The sequence below is a fragment of the Berghia stephanieae genome, chromosome 12 (genome assembly GCF_034508935.2).
Source record: "Berghia stephanieae isolate SIO BIC M18660-M18661 chromosome 12, UCSD_Bste_1.3, whole genome shotgun sequence".
Classification (NCBI taxonomy): Eukaryota; Metazoa; Mollusca; class Gastropoda; order Nudibranchia; family Aeolidiidae; genus Berghia; species Berghia stephanieae.
Genome location: NC_088371.1, coordinates 6884312 through 6899311, shown reverse-complemented (window position 1 = coordinate 6899311; position 15000 = coordinate 6884312). Strand labels below are relative to the sequence as shown.

Here is a 15000-nt window from a genome sequence, read left to right as displayed (position 1 = left end):
AAGACAGACAGCATGTTGGAAAACAAATAGCGGAGGATAGAAGGCATAGTAAGTACGGAAAGAAGTTTGTTGTGATCAAAATCTTACATTAAATTAAAATAGTATTGACACTTACATGTAAATCTATTTTTAAAGGGAACCATAGCTATAAAATCGTTTAAAATGAAATAAATAAAATAAAATTTTCAAACTTTTATCATATTTATTGTGTACAAAGAGAGAAGGAGGCAGACTTCGATGTGTGATGTGTGACGCCATTGTTAGAGAACCCGGCATTTACCGGCTGACATATTGTTATTGTTTGTAATCCGATACAGTAATCATCAAAAAGTTGGCAAACCACCTGGTCAAATATATTTGACCTCCAGCACTTCAGTGCAAATGTTCATGAAAACCTAAGTCAAATAAAAGATTCTTAATTAAATAGCTTGCTTGTTTGTTTAATAGTTTTGATAAATGTTTTTATCTTAGTTTTGTTAAAAGATTCAAAACATGTGTGTCTTAAATGTGAGTTATCAATTTCAAAGTGTCACTTGTGATACCTCGTCATTCATTGGCTAATTAGTGATTGGAAAGCCTGGGACATCTCATAAACTGGAACTATAGATAGAAAATACAAGATGTAGATTGAGCATTATTTTTTTCTATTGAAATCTGATTTTTGGTGTAATAATACAATGTGTGTGTGTGTAATATGGCTATCATAGTATGGAAAGAAGGAATGTATTGCATTGACGCAACTTTAGCACTTTGATAAAGTCTGCAATTCCCCCCCCCCCCCCCCCCCCTCTCCCTCCAGAAGAAAAGGCGAGAATAAATAGTTCCTTTCGAGATTCCAAATTTCAAAAGTGGACAAATATTCAGTGATCATCATCAACCTCATCATTAAAATACCTTGTACAGTCTTCAAGACCATAGACGTGACCTCTGACCCCAAACCACTGGAAGAGACTGGCCCCTCACAAATTGTTTTACAACTCTGGTCTCCTTTGTTGACATTACAGGGTTCCTGAAAAAGCAAGAGAATACAGAATAAAATTAAAAGATAGCACGAAGCTATATATTATTTAGACCTTTTTCAGGTCAGCTACTTTTAGTGTCAACCTGTGGCCACACTGTACAACAAACTTTGTAAAGAAAGAGGGACTGGCACTGTACCTTGCCAGATATTCTTAAGTGTATCTGGCTTCCATAAGATTGGTATTGAAGTGAGCATAACATTTCTTTTGTAAAGAATATAATATCAATTGAAACTCATATTTGGTGAACAAGAGACACTGCTTTGTTTATGTTTTTAAGGGTTTTATGGCGCTGGTGACACACATTTAGCTCATTTCAGCGCCTGTAAAAAGGAAGAAAATGGGATAGTAGTTAAGGAATCCAAGAAAAAGAAATACAAAAGGGGAACAGATGTAGATTTCAAGAGCACACTATCAGTGTACTTAGTTAAAGATCACCTAAAAGTCTCATCCAAACACCAGCTAAGGATCCCACTGAGAGGAATTCACTTAAATGTCTACAGAATATATCCAAAGAGAAAACAAAACAATAGGTAACAGACAGATGATTTACAAGGGGCAAAAACAATAATCTCCCAAAACTAATACTAAACATTGGACTATTTCCCTCTCAGCTAAGGACTAAGTATCTGTCATGTAAAAAAATGAATCTTGTTGATATTTTGGTGTGATCATCTCAGAAAATGTGAGCTGAAATTGAGAGTGAAAAGGTTTATATCAAGTTTGGACAACCACTGACAAAAACAAACTTGTTACAAACAAAACAAAAAACAACTGGTCAGTGTTAGGTTCATTCGAACATTTCAAATTTACTAAACATATGACCAGTTATAAAGCAACATGGTAAAATTGGTCACAGACTAATGAGTACAGAGAGAAATGACAAAATGTTCAATTCTTTTGCAAACATTTAAATTGGTAGACATTTGTATTAAATCTCTGTTACTTTATGAGGCAGCGTGGCTCAGTGGTACAGTTTTTGCTTCATATCCGAAAGGTACAGAGTTGGTACACTGCGCTGTGTGGCCTTGAGCAAGTTACATCACCCTAGCTCAATGTAATCTGGTGTGTTCTGCGCCGACAGGCTGCATTTACTCCTGCTCTGTAAAATTGTTCTTTTTGTGTTGTTTATAATGTGACTTCAGTTCTATAAATTAGTGTACAGTTATGTGATATGTTGCTGCATTGATTGAAAATATTTTTACGAAATTTTGGACTTGATTTTGGAAGTTATAATAATATAAATTCTTTTTCATTGTGGATAACATCGTGTTAGCTATTTAAACGTATCTAGATTTATTGTGATAACCAAACTTGCACACCCCCCCTCCCCCAACCACCTCATCATACGAGTATCCATAACAATGACGCCGCGTGATATCATTCAAACTGACAGCAACTCACCAACCCTCGCCTAGAAAAACCACATCCGCTACACGGATCGCTATTTCTCCAACACCCTATGAATACAAACTGTTTTATAAAATACACCAAAGCTCAGTTACTGTGCATTGATACAATATCGCACCGTAAGACCATTATTTCTAATGCACTAATCACACACATTTCAAAGCTAGGTATCAGAAACCCAAAATGTGCTTGTGATAATTTTCTGAAGAAATACAAGAGGGGAACCAGGGGAGGTAAGAAGAAGAAGAAATCCCATTCACCAAGTCAACCACTCCCGTCGTCACTACCATCACTAACGCTATCCACACCATGTATCGACACACACACCACCACCACCACCACTACCATCCACACCATCACCGCCAACAGTACCAACAGGACCAACTCAACAAGCCGCCCTCTTACCACTATTCCCTCACCTATGTCGCTACCATCATCATCATCACCATCACCACCACTAACCGAAATCACTAAAAAAGAACTCAGCCCGTCTTATAACATTCCTGTTTACTCAAACGCACGTAGACATACAGCGAAATTTTAAAAAGCGTCAAAAAGACCGCGCAATCTTTTAACCATCATCAACAACAGGCCACCCCTCTGTCTCGTCCACATAAACGCAAGATCCATAAAAAACAAATGTCACGAGATCCATGACCTAATTATAGATCGTCATATTGATATATTGTGCATTACGGAAACCTGGCTTCAGGATAAACAGGATGACCACTACATTACCACCGCCTGTCCCAATATGCATACCTGGAAATCGCTACCACGACCTGGGAGAAAAGGGGGTGGTATTGCCTTTATTTATAGTCTTGCTATCACCAACACCACTTTCACTCCTCTTACAAGAGAAAACTACGAATCTGCATGCCTTTCCTTCCAATCCAACTCTGCCACTTTCTCCATCATTACTATCTATCGACCGCCGAATACATCCAATACTAAGTTTGTAGCTGAATTTCAAAATGATATCTTAGACTTCAACCTTAAAAGTTCACCATATATTTTTATTGGAGATTTCAACATACATTTTAATTCCACTTCTCCGACAGTCTCCAAAATCAAGAAAATCCTACACGACAACGATTTACACCAGCACATCACCGAGACAACACACCAGGCCGGCAACATCATTGATTGGGTCATCTCCCCTGTGTCAAGTAATAGAATAAGAAAGACCGAAGTTGTTGACCTAGCGATATCCGATCACAAAGTTTTATTTGTGGATATCACATTAAAGAAAGTTGATCTCCCGAAACGAAACATAACAACAAGGAATTATAGACAAATTGATATCAGTGGTTTACAAGATAGCATTCGTGACGTCATAAATGAGGTTAAAAATATAAACGACTTCAACAAAGTATTGCGATCTATTATTGACCGTGAGGCACCGCCACAACGTCGGGTCGTATCGAATCGACCACACTCGCGATGGTTCAATTCCGAGATAAAGGAATTAAAGAGAAAAAAGAGACAGGCTGAAAGGAAATGGCGAAAGAGTGGTCTAACGGTATTTAAGGATATCTACAAAGCAGCTAAGTCGGCTCTTTATAACGCCATCACATGCGCAAAAAAGGCCCACTACAACGAAAAATTTCAAAGCATTACATCTTGCAAAGAACTGTTTTCCACCGCAAACGACCTTCTTGGCAGTAAGAAATCCACACCCCTTCCGGCGTCTAGAAATAACACCGAACTAGCTCAAAATTTTGCCAACTATTTCCACGGCAAGATAAAATCCATTAGGGAAAACTTAGACAATACATCATCATCATCGTCACCGAGCTTTGGACCATTCCATGGAACGCCACTACATGTTTTCGATCCAGCCACTGAGGATAAAGTGAAGTCAGCCATTTTAGATAGCCCATCAAAATATTGTGACTTAGTAGACCCCATCCCAACTAGTATTCTTAAGGCTTGTATTGAAGAACTGTTACCAACAATAACTGAACTTATAAATAATTCGTTCGTCTCAGGTAGTGTCCCCGACTCGTTTAAACGTGCCATTGTTAAACCACTATTAAAGAAGTCCGATCTAAATGTAAACGAACTGAAAAATTACAGACCTGTCTCCAACCTTCCATATCTATCCAAAGTGCTTGAACGCATTGTGTTAAAAAGACTTTTGTATCATATCCATCTAAATAATTTAAGTGAAAATTTCCAATCTGCCTATAAATCACATCATAGCACTGAAACTGCCCTTTTAAAAGTATGCACTGATATTCTAAAAAGTATTGACAAAAATCATGTCTGTTTATTGACTATGTTGGACCTTTCGGCTGCATTTGACACCATTGATCACGAGATACTTATTAAACGATTAGAAATTACTTTTGGAATAAGAGACACTGCGCTTAGTTGGTTTAAATCATACCTAACATCAAGATCTCAGTCGGTTCTGATCGATGGCGCAGTATCAGAAACATTTCCTCTAAATTACGGCGTTCCGCAGGGGTCTGTCCTTGGTCCTGTTATTTTTACTCTTTATACTCAACCTCTTTCGGATATTTTTGTTAAAAATAAATTAATGTATCATTTCTATGCTGATGACACTCAGATCTATGTAAGCGATATCCCTAGTAATATCCCATCATTGATTACCCGTGTTGAAGACTGTATTAGAGATGTTAAATGCTGGATGGAAATTAACAAGTTAAAGCTGAATAATGAAAAGACAGAGGTGATGGTGTGTGGTAGAAAAAGTGTTTTGAAAGATGATTTTCTGAAGTTTACTCTAAATATAAATGGGTGCACAATTAACCTCTCAACGTGTGTGAAAAACCTCGGGGTAATGCTAGATCAACATATGACTATGCAGGCACAGTTTGATTCTCTATGTAGAAGTTTGACAATAGGATTAAAAAGAATTGCTTCAGTTAGACCTTTCCTAACAAGAGAAGTAACATGCAAACTAATAACATCTTTCATACTATCTAAAATAGATTACTGTAATTCGTTAATCTCGAATGTAAGCAACGATAAAATATCACGCCTTCAAAGAATCCAGAATGCGGCTGCTAAATTGATTTTAAGAAAGAAGATAACATCCTACTCGTTGCCACTTTTGTATGAGCTGCATTGGTTACCAGTTAAAGTGAGAATCGAATTTAAACTAGCAGTATTGTGCTATAAGTGCCTTAATGATCAAGCACCATTGTATATTACTGAATTTTTAGAAACGTATAAGCCAACGAGGAGTCTACGTTCTGCACTAGATTCTACAAAATTAATTGTTACAAATAAATATAAATATAAATTTTACGGCGGCAGATCGTTCAGTCACGTCGGACCTTCCATCTGGAACTCTCTTCCTAAAAGAATAAGAGAAGCGCAGTCCTTATCAATATTTAAATCAAAGTTAAAACACCATCTCTTTGTTAAAACACATCTTGATTAATGCATCTTTGTAATTTGACCCCAATATGAATGTTAATTTAGTTTATGTTATTATATCATTATTTTATATTATTTCCGTATTTGACATAGCATGTGGATGTATTATAACATATCTTGTATTAATGACTTTATGTTTAGTTATTACATTGTTGTATAATGATAATATTATGTTGATGTAGTTTGTATAATGTTTCATTTGTATAATAATGTCACTGTATTATTGTTTCGCGCATTGAGCATCACCCAGTGATGAAAATGCGCGTTATAAATGTCATGTATTATTATTATTATTATTTGTGGCACTTCAGCTGACGCCTCGGTTATACCAGTCTTCCCTTGGAATATACCCTTGAGACAAATTTCCCCAATGGGATGAAAAAAGGGAATTTTTTTATTTAATTTTTTTTTTCTTCTAATTTGTAACCATCATCCTTACTGTCGTCATCATCATCATTCTCATTGTCATCATCATCATCCTCCTCATAATTAGTTTGATACTACATGTAAAAGAAAGAATATTATCTCACCTGACATTGAGTCCCCAGTGCTGACGTCACAAAAGTAAGCTCTGGTGTTACAGTGTCTTCAAGTTTAATTTTATCACTGACATCAATGGTCTGTGAGCCTTTATCTTCAAGTTCAACATGACCATTATTAAATTGTGAAAAGGTGTGGGAAGAGTTCTCTGCCTTGATGTCTTCATCTTCAAGTTTAATATGGCCATTATCAAATTGTGAAAAGGTGTGGGGAGAGTTCTCTACCTTAATGTTATCTTGAAGTAGAATCTCTACATCAGAGAATTGTGAATAATTGATGGGAGACTTTTCTACCTCAATGTCTACAGCTTCAAGTTTAACATTGACGTCACTGAATTGTGAATAAGCGAGCGAAGAATCCTCTGCTTGGATGTTTTCATCTTCAAGTTTAACATTGACTTGCATGGTCTGTGGATGAGACTCTGGTATATTTTCATCTTCTACTGATTCAAGTTTAACACCAACATCAGAAGACTGGCATAAGATTTCTGGTGATATTTTAGTCTTTATTAGATCTTCAAGGGCGTCAGTAAATGATGGAATGGAATCCTCTGTCGCTACAACATCTTCCAATCCAACATTTGAATGTGATGTCTTGGAATGTGTGAAATCTTCATGTGAAAGCCACTCACGTTTGTCTGGTTCAATTTTATAAGACCCTTCCATCTTTACTTCTCTCTACACGATGTAAGGAAAGACACTGGAAAAAACAACACAAGAAAAGAAATGTATGAGAAAATGGAAAAGATGTCAAAGAGTGCTTGTTTTGTTGTTATGCTAATCTGATGGTGCTTTAGGTAATAAAAAGGTCATGTAAGCATTTTGTGTCTTTCATTGGTCTTTGTTCTTTTCGTCTTAAAAATACTAGAGAAGTCTAATCATCCATTTCTAAAGGCCATGTCTGGGAATAATCAAATCTCTCATTGAAATCTATGTCTAACAATAGCAAGAAGACGGCCCATATTTTATTCCTCAGAACCTTTTTTCCTAGCTTGCCAGATTAATTATACAAAACATGCCAAACATCTGAATAGTCTCCCATGGCTATTTGGACCCAAATTCCAATGTGCATGTGCAATCAACATTCTGTTAGGACCCGACTCAGTCTGAATAGTCTCCTGTGGCAGAATGGATTTTCCTTGTTTGTTTTTGTTTTTATTGTATACTATGTTTTGATTTGAATTTGGTTATATTCTAATTAGTAATAGTAATAGTAATAGACGTCTAATAACATAAAATTGATGAAATGAAAATAACAATTATAGTAACTATAAACCCGCTTATTTTGATGAGAAAGAGAACATCAATAGAGCAATTAATTGGAAGTCCAATTCCAATTAAAGATTAAAAAGAAAAGAGTTAAAACTCTTCAAAAGGAACAAAAGTCAAAGTAACTGTGGTCTAAAGGAAAAGCTTTTCTAACAACATAATACAATGTCCAACTAAAATCAGGACAAAGAAAAGCACCAATCCTTCCACAGTATGAGGTAGGGGTATGAGCTGAGTCAGTGTGATATGGGCATAACAGAATTTATTCTGAACTCTTCTTCTATTTCTCTATCAGCTCCACCCTCAGCCCATTGCGCACACTGTTGCCCCCCCCCCCTCTCCCCTATGTTTGCCCTCGCATAATAGAGTGTGAGTTCGAATAGCCATGGGAGACTATTCAGACTCGAGTCCTAATTGCCCCCTTGTTTTGTTTTTTTTTAATCTTAGTTTTAGTTTTATTAAAAATAAAAGGATTTGATTCGAAACATATGTCTTAAATATGAGAAATCAATGTCAAATTGTGGTACCTAGTAGTAGGTTTTATTTTTTCTTAGGGTTAAATGAATACTCGAGGAGCTTAGGGAAGACCTCCCATACCGCAAATATTTTTTTAAGGTGCACACAATATTTTTCTATTTCTACTTCCTGTTCGCTTGTGATAGGTACTTAAATGATGGGTTAAATCTGTGTCACAGTTCTCCCATTCACCTGTGTGACCGCTAGTTATCATTTGTGAGCTGCGGGCTAAAATCATCACTTGGTTAAATTGAGATATCTCTGTGTTTATAAATGAACAGGCCTGTAAATGGCTGGTGAAAAAATTGTCTGAACTTTTCGAGGATGCGAAAATAGACCGGCCAAACCAAAAAAAGTGGATTAACAACACAACCCAGATATGACACATCAATTGATTAGTCAAACCATGTCATATTTTTCGCAACTGCGATCTAAAAACACTTCAGGCATATTGAATAGGAAGAATAATCGAATTAATAAATAACTGAAAAACTACGGTCGTACGAGAATAGAGGAAAAGAGAATCGGTCGTCGGCCAAAGGAGTGAAAACTTCTGATATAAGCATTCATTCACCTTTTCATTCGAAGAAAAATATTTATTTCGCATTCATATTTTTCTGGTTCAATTTCAACCGGATAGAGGTAATGAACTGAACTGAAAAAGAAGAACGGAACGACGGGTGTGTGTCGGTAGCAAAATAGAAAGAAACGGCAAGGTCCCCAACACGCTATGTGTGTTAGTTGATTACTGACTACGTTGTGTGTGATTGACGACTCGCGAATGCGAGCGACCGACACTAGCTAGCTACGTGCAGGCAGACAGTAGGCAGTGAATACGTACATGTCCGAGGAGTGTGGAGGTGGTGATAATTATTGACAAGATGGAATGCTGTCTGGTTTATTTTGTCTTTGACGAGATAAGTACAATGTTATTTTTTTTTTTTTAAATAGTCTCTCGTCGAGGCACAAAATAAAAAACTTTTATTTTCTTTTTAGTTGGTTCTGTCTTTTGACTTTACGAATATATATATATTTTTTTTTTTTTTAATGCCAGAATTTATAGAGCAAAATCGTACTGTCCAAATTCCGACAATTGTCGGAAGATTTACAGGCCTGAAATTAACACCAAAATAAAGGCCATTTAATGTTCTATCATTTGGTACAAATACTGTTTACCTCTTTAAATTCATTCAGAAGATATGGGTAATGGAAAGATAGCTTAATGTTAGTGGGAAAGAAAATCAAGCCATGTATCATCATTCATGAAAAAATCTCCTTGAAACATAAATAATCATAAAATTCAAACATTTTCCTTTACAATGATAACATTTTCAACCATCAAACTGCTTCCCGGATACCTTTTGAGCGTTCCATAAAACCACACTCATTTCAAAATCTGTCAAAGTAACGCAATTTCAGCTTGGACTTGGTGGACTGCCGTGGTCAGCGTCGTTCATTGGCCATTAGCTTTCATTTTTTCAGTCAGCTGGGGCCGTTTCAGGCTGATTCCGAGAGTAATTTTTGGGCTATTTTAAGTTATAAAAAAAAAACATTGAATAACTCTGCTTCTTTTCTAGATATATAACCTAGAGACAATATTCAACCCGTTTTATTTTTAGGGATGTTATTGTCATTGTTATACTTTTACTGCATCATAGTAAACCAGATTTTTCAGTCATTTGAAAACTAAATTTTCATTTAAGTGCCTACCACTTGAATTTGTGACTTGTGAGGGCGAGAGGACACTATAAACCGAGTACTCCCAGCTGTAAGTGTAAGGGATCCCCATTTGCTATTCTTTCAAAAAACACATTTTTAGTTTTTAGTTTTTAGAGCTATTTTGTTCACGAGACTTGAGACACTGATTCTAAAATACTTGCTTGGATACCTAGCAGTTTGAGCACTCTATCATACCTTCATTTTCTCTCATTCTCTCTTCATTATTTCGCAATTTTCGCATTTTAACTCACTCAATCCTAGAGATTTTTGCTACTTTTCAAATTGGAAGAAAAAGTATTGAAAATGAGCATGTACATAGATAGTTTTATTCAACTACCATTATAGTGCAAAAACTAAAAACATTACCTTTGATTCTACGCCTATAATTTGTCTCAGAAAAATGTAATAAATAGGCATGGGGTATAAGTAACTCCGGGTTTGCTTCGGATATAGTCGGTGTTAGGGTTGAGTGAGTTAACTATAATCGTAGGTCGTGTTTTTACCCTTCGTGGGTAATTTTGTTACCACGTGACATATATAATGTGCACATCGTCTAAGAACAAAAATCTACTGTGGTTGCGAATAAGTTCACTTACTCAACGTTATATTTGCAAGATAAGTAGTCCTTCATAGTTTGACTTTATCCCGTTTTCTATAGCATGAGACAGGCAATAACAATTATTGTTTGCTACCCTTTGGTATGGACGCTCTTTTATCGAAAAATACTTTCCACTAGATCTAAGAGATCCAGCTACCCAATCACTGCTGGATTGAGAGGGGATCAGAAAAATCTTGACTGCACCCGGAATCGATCTTGTCTCTTTGTGTGTGAAACGAGTACTCTACCAACTGAGATATCGGGACCTTAGCAATGTAAATGTAAGTGGAAAAAAATGGATTGTGTTTTTTCCCGTTTTCAATTATAAATTTAAATAAAGAAGAAGGCTGACCTTCCAAAGAGGGCACACCTCACACGAGGCAAACGAAAGTGAACACGACGATTCAAAATGTCACAATGCAACGTGAAAATGGGCCTCGATTTCTAGCATTGTCCGTTTTTGTTTTTTGATTGTTTTGTTGTTGTTTTTGTTTCGTTTTTTTTCTTGTTTTTGTTTGTTTGTTTGTTTGTTTTATTTCATTTATTTATTTATTTGGGGGGGGGGGTGTGAGTTGTCAAGATGGACGTATACAGAGAGAAAATTACTGAATTTGTGAGAGACCCTATATTGTAGTGTTCACTTTACTTTGTTTCGTGAAAGGTGTGATGTGTGACGCGTGCTGCGTGCTGTGTGCTGTTCTGATTCCAAAATCACACATAAATTTCTCACAGCACCACCTACATAATTTTAGGCATGCTTAATTGTATAATTTTATAACGCTGCATTAATTACAGACCAGATACCTTCTTAATTATTGCCTCGGCGTTACCGAGATAAAAGGACAGGCCACCGCCACCGCCGCCGCCCAGCACTGCCCGCACGCTTTAACTACGATTAAGATGCCGATACAGCCCAGCGATCCATCGGTGGAGATAAAGATAAAGGGAGTAAATCTGACTCATAAATAAGGGAATGTAGGGATCTCTAGCCGTAAACAATCGTACGGCTAGTGACCTTGGCAATGGTCATTCCCACTTCCGCTCTGCCTCGTCCCGAGCTGACCCGGCTCATATAAAGCCGAGTGGACCTCTCGATAGGACACTTCTTAATAATAATAATAATAATCTTTATTGTCCAAATTAAAGGCAATTCATGTGAGGTAAACAATGCTCAGTTTGGTTCATGGTATGAACATCAACACATTTACAAATACAGACACAGCCATACACGAACATACACGCTTGCACATTGTTTCTACACATGTATACAAAAGAAATGAGCGTACATACAAACACATATACATACATACATACATACATACATACATACATACATACATACATACATACATACATGCAGACATACATACAAACCAGCATATCATCGTATATGCATGCCTACATTCATACATACATACATACATACATACATACATACATACATACATACATACATACATACATACATACATACATACATACATACATACATACATACATAACATATATACATACACACAGACACACACACAGACAGATAGAACGATACGATATATTTGCTGGGACAGCAGATAACCATATTATAAATATAGTGTCTTATATTAAGAAGAAGATGGCAATGATTGTGATGATGATGATGATGATGATGATGATGATGATGATGATGATGATGATGATGATGTTGATGACTACGATAATGATGATGATGATGATGATGATGATGATGATGATGATGATGATGATGATGATGATGATGATAACGACGGCGGCAATGTCGATGATGATGATTCACGACACTGCTTCTCGTTATTTTCATTGGTTGTCTCATTTTTCCACAGAAGATTTGTTAATTAATTTTATGGCGGTTGGAATGAAGGTTGTCTTATGTCGATTTGTCCGACATTTTGCTTCTAGATACCGTCTTCCGGAGCGCAGAAGTTGGAATTTTTCGTTCAGCGGATGCCTCTTTTCGTTGATAATGTTAAAAGATTTCTTCTCAACTGCATTAATATAAGTTGTGTCAAGGCTTCTAAGGTCTGTGTTAATTATTTTTGAAGCCTCTCTGAGGGTTCTATGTAGTTTGGATTTTTCTTTTGTTCCACAGCTTCCATACCACGTTGTGATGCCAAACGAAACGATACTCAATATTAATGACTTGTAGATTTGTATCATGGTCTTTCTGTTCACATTGAAAGACCTTAATTTTCTGAGTATATACAAGCGCTGGTTACATTTTTTGATGACATTGTTGGTGTGCGATTCAAATCTTAGACTGTTATCTATAATTACACCAAGGTATTTAAACGTTTCAACAGTTTCAACCGCCTGATTGTTAATTTTTGTTATTTGTCTTGCTCTTTTTCCTATTTTTCTGTGATCAAACAGTTGTTCCTTTGTTTTTGTTACATTGAGCTCTAGACAGTTATCGGCACACCATTTGCTGAATTTACTAACTTGCTCAGTGTATTTAAATTCGGAGACGGAATCATTGAGCAGGCCGAGTATTGCGGTGTCATCAGCATACTTGATGAGTTGGCAGTTATCAAAGCTAGCCACACAATCGTTTGTATAGAGGATGTAAAGTAGAGGTGAGCTTACACACCCTTGTGGGCATCCGTTTGAAAGAGTTTTTACTGATGATATATTTGAGCCTACTCTGACATGTTGGGGGCGATCGATGAGAAAGTTGTTATACCAGTTGATGAGGTAATGGGGAAGGTTTAGAGCATGCAGTTTACTAATTAATATGTTGGTTTTCATGGCATTAAAGGCAGACGAAAAATCGACGTATAGGATTCGGCAGTAGTTGGCGGGTGAAACATCCAAGTGATTTGATATTGAATGCATCACTGTGAGGAGTGCGTCTTCCACACTAAGATTTTGTTGGTAGGCAAACTGATATGGATCAAGTATGTGTTGGTCATATATAAATTGCAACAGCTCTCTTTTCAGAATTTTTTCCAGACATTTCATAATAATTGATGTTAAAGCAACAGGTCTATAATCATTCAGCTGAGTTGGTGGATTCTTTTTGGGTACTGGAATTATAGTCGATGTTTTCCATATAATTGGGATTTTCTGTTCATCTATTGAACGTTGGAAAATAGGCAAGAAAGGGACAGCTAGTTGGTTGTTACAGTTTGAAATGAGTTCCCCACTAAGTCCATCTGGACCTGGTGCTTTTTTCTTTTTACATAATTTAAGAACATTGATGACCGCCTCTTCTTCGATTTCTGGCGGAGGAGACGTATTTTTTGTCATGATATTAATTTTTGAAAGTACGTTGTCAATGGTGTCGAATCGACAGTAAAACTTATTTAATTCCTCGATATTCATATGTGTGTCATTGTTAAAATCTGTCTTTTTGTTGTTAACGCCACCCATTTCTTTAATCATCCTCCACGCCTGCGATGCATTTGAATTTTTAAGGTTTGTTTCCATTTTATCTTTATATTTACGTTTTTCTTCATAAATTACCCTCTTTAATTGTTTTTCTGCCTCGTGCTGCTTGTTTTTGTCCCCACTCATATGAGCGATTTTCTTCATATTTATAAATAACTTAACTCGTTTGTTGACCCAAGGTTTGTTGTTGTTAAATATTTTAATCCTTTTAGTGTCCACGCACAAATCACAACAGAAATGAATATAAGACGTGACAACATCAACCCACTCGTCCAGTGACATGTTATCAGACATGAGTTCATCCCATATTGTGCAGTCAAAACAACCTTGGAGTTTGTTTATATTTTCTGTTGACCAAAGACGAGTTTCTTTCACAATCGCTTTATGTTGTCTTAATTTAGTTTTGTAGGTTGGAATCAACAACACACTATTGTGATCTGAATTTCCTATTTTTACTTTTTGAACGCTTCTGTATGAATTTTTAATATTTGTATAGCACAGATCCAGGGTTTTATCTCGTCTGGTAGGAACAGAGACGTGTTGATAAAAAGAATTTATAGGAGGGCAGTGATTGAAATCACCAAGAATTATTACGGGGGCATCAGGATGTTTTCTTAAAAAATTAAATGATTCCTCCTCAATTACCCGTAAAGCTGTGTTAGCATTCGCATCAGGAGGGACGTACACAGCAATGACATAAATAAGTGGGAATTCCCGAGGTAAATAGTGGGGTCTAAGAGAGAGGGAAATGAGCTCGATGTCCTTTTCACATAATGAACGTGTAGTTCGACAGCTTTTGCACCAGTTTTTGTTGACATACACACAAATACCACCACCTTTTTGTTTTCCTGTCATTGAGCTATCTCTGTCACGCCTATGTATTATGAAATTTTCCAATTCTACACTTTTATCTGTATCTAAGTCTGAAAGCCATGACTCTGTAAAACACAGTATGCTTGAGTTTTCATAATCAGGATCAAATTTACACAACGCGCTAATATTGTCCGCTTTGTTTCTGATAGATCGAACGTTTGAAAGTATAATCATAGGTAGTGGTACTTTACCAGTTCTTCGAATTCTTTGCTTGACGCCTCCACGTTTTCCTCTTTTTCTTTTC

General features: G+C 36.4%; 1 protein-coding gene across 1 annotated transcript in view; it reads right to left on the bottom strand.

The window, feature by feature from the left end:
- LOC144958280 (uncharacterized) overlaps nucleotides 1-10021 on the bottom strand; it is a 25209-nt gene extending 15188 nt beyond the window's left edge. The window contains 3 exon segments of the mRNA XM_078890151.1: nucleotides 895-1009; nucleotides 6371-7079; nucleotides 9875-10021. Coding sequence (XP_078746277.1) covers nucleotides 895-1009; nucleotides 6371-7045 — 790 coding nt within the window. The 5' untranslated portion in view covers nucleotides 7046-7079; nucleotides 9875-10021.
- Between the last annotated feature and the right edge of the window lie 4979 nt (nucleotides 10022-15000).